The 3,934-nt window shown below is 45.2% G+C and overlaps 1 protein-coding gene across 2 annotated transcripts; it reads right to left on the bottom strand.

Annotated features, from left to right (window-relative positions):
• Positions 1 to 692: 692 nt before the first annotated feature.
• C5H11orf91 (chromosome 5 C11orf91 homolog) lies at positions 693 to 2,626 on the bottom strand. 2 transcript variants are annotated; one of them, XM_075753080.1, is made up of 2 exons: positions 1,880 to 2,626; positions 693 to 870 (listed from the first exon to the last, which is right to left on the bottom strand). In XM_075753080.1, exons 1-2 carry the CDS (start codon positions 2,429 to 2,431, stop codon positions 850 to 852), a joined length of 573 nt encoding a protein of 190 aa, XP_075609195.1. In that variant the 5' UTR covers positions 2,432 to 2,626; the 3' UTR covers positions 693 to 849. The 2 variants fall into 2 exon arrangements, with proteins under 2 accessions (XP_075609195.1, XP_075609196.1); XM_075753081.1 differs by having other exon boundaries at positions 2,074 to 2,626.
• Positions 2,627 to 3,934: the final 1,308 nt, after the last annotated feature.

The following is a 3,934-nucleotide window of genomic DNA, read 5'->3' as shown; positions in this document are numbered from 1 at the left end:
CCTACATGGCATTACTTTTTTAATGGGAGATGTTCTCCAGATCTTCAATCTGTCATCGCTGCCTCTGTCCATTTTTTCTCATGAAAGGACGTGCCTTCCAAACGTAAGGATGTTGTCACTCCAAGAACTGCCACAGGCTTTAGCCTAAGCACTATTAGTCCTAAAACAATAGTAATATGTTAGTTGAAGGTCACCGTTATAAGACTATTCTGTCAAAAACTAATACAGGCCATAACTTCCATAATTTTGTAGTACACTAAAGACAATAAAAGAATACACTGTGATTGTTTGTAGCAAAGATTTTTATGCTAAAGTGAAAGTAGTTTTCTAAAGCTTGCTTAGAGGCATAGGACTTTTGACCATATCTATTTACTCTGTTGCACTTAAGGTACTTAGAATTAAAACACACACACACACACACACACACACCCCCCCCCCAGTATTTTGTATTGGAATAACTGTGTTTCCCTGCTACATGTATCTTGAACATCATCAATGGACTGCTGGGAATCTGACATCAGCAGTGTTAATTTCTTAGTGGTTTTGAGGAAAATATTATCCATCTTGTTTGCCTATAGTAATTGGAGTAAAAAAAATATTAAAGTACATAGTAGTGTTATCAGTAACTAGTACCAGACAAATAATACGAAAAAAATCAGCAAAATATATTGTATTTTTTTTATTTGGTAGGAGAATAGCATATAACAAGTAGAAAAATCATATCGAAGATCCATTAAAATACTCTGTAGTGATATAGTGACAGAATATCCAGCAGAAATAATCCTCATCATGTTGGTGGCTATTTCTTCAGCTTCTGCCTTGCTTTCATGCCTTGTATCTTTTCTTCTTTCAGTGCCTTGAGAAGTTTATCTAAACAGGAACAAAACATAATTTGTCATTATTTTTTGTCATTAACACTTTACAGTACCTTTAAGAAAATCGAATAATGTGTTAAGCAAACTAGTAATATTTCTGACAATTTATTGTCTAGTAAATATCTGAAAACTAAAGTTTCTCAGATGTATTGAAAATAGAAGGTATTAAAATGGAAAAAGGTACGTATAGCTATGACAAAGAAAAAACCCCACCCTATTAATTTCCTGTTCTAAAAAGTAAAGCTATGCAAATTGCCTACCAAAATTACTTTGAGATCTTCCTTTCAATGTGTATATCTGATGGATATTCTTTCTGTGTTCTTGTCACCTTTGCACTCCTCAAAGTTTCCTAGCTGGCAGCCAGTGGCCTTGAAGGAAATGATGAGCATCGCATCCTTACAGTTGTTGGCTTCCCTACTGGAACTCTCAGTAATCACTATCTGCTGAACTATTTTATTTCCTGTATTTCCTTCATGACCAGTAGGTTTTAAAACTAAAATGCCAAACTAATTTTTTTTTTTAATGCCTCCAACTATCCGCAGTCATCAGTGACCTTTATTTTACATCAATGCTGATTTACAGCTGCAAGACCCCATTAGGTAGTGGATACATTTTGCACATACAAACTCCCTCTGATTTTAGTGGTGTCTGACTTGGTTTTTTGCTAACGCTTAATGACTTTGGGGAGTTTGGGGTTTTTGTTCCTTTGTGCACAAGTAACCACATCTGTAATTCTTGTGTGTCATTTCCTTTGTGCCCCCAGCCATTTGCCTGCGACCAGTGATGAGGTAGATGACACCAGACAACAGCTTTGCTCCACGCACCCCATGCGCGCTCCCCAAGGCACCTGTGGCTGGGAAGAGTTAGGTGCTGAGCACCAAACCTGGCGAGCCTCGCACCTAACCCCGCAGGAGCACTGCTGTGTCCCCTGGGCTGGCTGATGGCGCTGTGGGTGCAGGGGTACCCCAGACCGCCTGTTCACATCAGGTTTTGGGGTTACTCACGGAGGAACCTGCTGCCGTTGAGGCAGGGCTGTGTGCAGAGCAAGCGGCTGAGGGGCCCGTACCCCGCTGCCCAGGGGAGCCCCTCTCCACCGGCCCGGGAGCGGTGGCCCGTCGCTGGCCGCCGTGGGACGGTCCCGGAGCGAGGGGGGCCGCGGCTGGCCCCATGCCCGCCCCCTGGCCCTGGGGGGACGCACACTGCTGGGCGTCGAAGCCGTCGCCGACGAGCGCCAGCAGCTCCAGCTCCTTGAGGCGGATGCCCAGCTCGCAGATCTCGCTCTCCAGCTGCGCCTGCTCGCCGGGCCGCCGCGCCGCGCCCCCGCCCTCCGCAGCCGTCGCGGCCGGGCAGAAGAAGCGCAGCGGCTCGTAGGCGATGGGCGCCAGCCCCGCGGCCCAGCGGGGCACCCCGGCAGCAGGCAGCGAGGGCTGCCGCGGCCCGCACAGGTCTGCGAAGGGCGGCCGCAGGATGCCGCCGTCGGCCGGGGATGAGACGGCCTCGGCGCGGTCGTGGAAGTGGGGGAAGTAGAGGGGCCGCGGCGGGCGCTGCTCGGTCATGGCGCTGCTCGCCAGCCCCCGGCCGCCAACGGTGGTCGTCCGGGAGACGGGCCGGCCTCGAGTCGGCCTGCTGGCAGGGCTCGGGGCCCTCCATACCGGGCGTCGCGGGCCCGCTCCCTGCGCCGGCGGCCAGCGCCGGGGGAGCCAGGGCAGGGGCCGGCCCGTTTCCTTCCTCCCCTTCTCCCGCGGCGCACCGAGCTCAGAACTGGTTGTGGTATATGCAGTGTGCTTACGTTATTAAAATACTAGTACCAGTATAATACCAGTACGGGTTGCATATTTTGTGAATGGAATACGACATTTGAAATAGGCACCCATCAGATAAGAATGCTGACAATAAGATTTTTTTCTCCCCCCCCCCCCCCCTTAATGGATTAGACAACCACAAGTTTAGTTGATTCTGCATGATGGTGTGAGGAGAGGTGCCAAACATTAGGTGGACATGGCACCTGCAAGTGTGTTTTGGTTTGTTTGTTTTTTTTTTTCCCCCATGATAATTTGGGAAGTCAGTAAAAGTCAATAACCCTTCCTTCCTTAGGTCTTTGTGGGTCGCTTTTGAAAGCACAGCAGTGCTCATGCAGAATTTGCTGGGAGCTCTGCTTTTGAAACCAGCAGGAGGCCCAGTGCATCCACTCGTCTTTCCTAAAATATATTTCTCTTTATCTGTGAACATGCAAAACAAACAGACACGTTGCTATTTTATTTGAATCTGACTCAATCTGTTTATGCTCTCATTTAGCTTTTATTGATACAATTCACTTTGTCATTGGGGTAATAGTGGCATACTTTTTATTAAGCAATACTTTGAATAACTGGATTTGAACTTTTTTTCCTCTCACCACAGCAGAGTAACTACTGTCTTGCTGTTGCACTATCAAGCACATCCTTGCTTCCCCACCTCTTAACTATTAAAGCAGATTAAGTAAAATATTATTAGTTAGTATTCAGTAGGGAAACCCAAAATCTAAGTATATCAAAGTGTGTGTAACAATATATGTAGGTGGAAGAGAAGGTGTACTAGAAAACCAGTAAGGTCGCCATGACCTTAAAGTCTAATCGTAAATTTGTATAGTGTATTCCTTATGTAGGGGGTGATAAAGAAAAGCATCTGCTTTCAAAAGAATTAAGAAGAATTTAAAAGAATTCTTTCAAAATAACTGAGAAATAGAAAAAGATCAGATCTTTAGTAAAAGTGGTTTTTTTTCATGAACTAGCTCTTACGACTGACATTTTTTTTGGTGCTGTGGTATTAACAGTCTTAGCCATTATTTGTTCATCAGTAGTGGTGTGATTCATATTATCCTAGAATGTCCTAGAGATATTGTAAATACTGGTTTTTTATATAGGTGATGCACAAGGATGTCTGCCGTATTACTGTTACAGTTTTAAGGATGTTTGTATGAAAAGCAAGGATAGGCTATTGATAAATATTTTGACAGGGTTATTAATGCCATTTTTCAGAGTAAAAGCCAGTATTTGTACTTAATTTGGGAGAGATGAAAT

Source organism: Balearica regulorum, chromosome 5 (assembly GCF_011004875.1).
Source record: "Balearica regulorum gibbericeps isolate bBalReg1 chromosome 5, bBalReg1.pri, whole genome shotgun sequence".
NCBI classification, from domain to species: Eukaryota; Metazoa; Chordata; class Aves; order Gruiformes; family Gruidae; genus Balearica; species Balearica regulorum.
The sequence above is the reverse complement of the archived record's forward strand: the minus strand, read 5'-3'. Positions and strand labels throughout refer to the sequence as shown.

Bases quoted from the DNA above. Each gene is read 5' to 3' on its own strand.
- C5H11orf91 (XM_075753080.1), bottom strand. From the start codon at position 2,431: ATGACCGAGCAGCGCCCGCCGCGGCCCCTCTACTTCCCCCACTTCCAC. The intron at 871-1,879 runs GTGAGTAACCCC...GTTCCTGTTTAG, and splicing joins CAACGGCAGCAGGTTCCTCC to ATAAACTTCTCAAGGCACTG.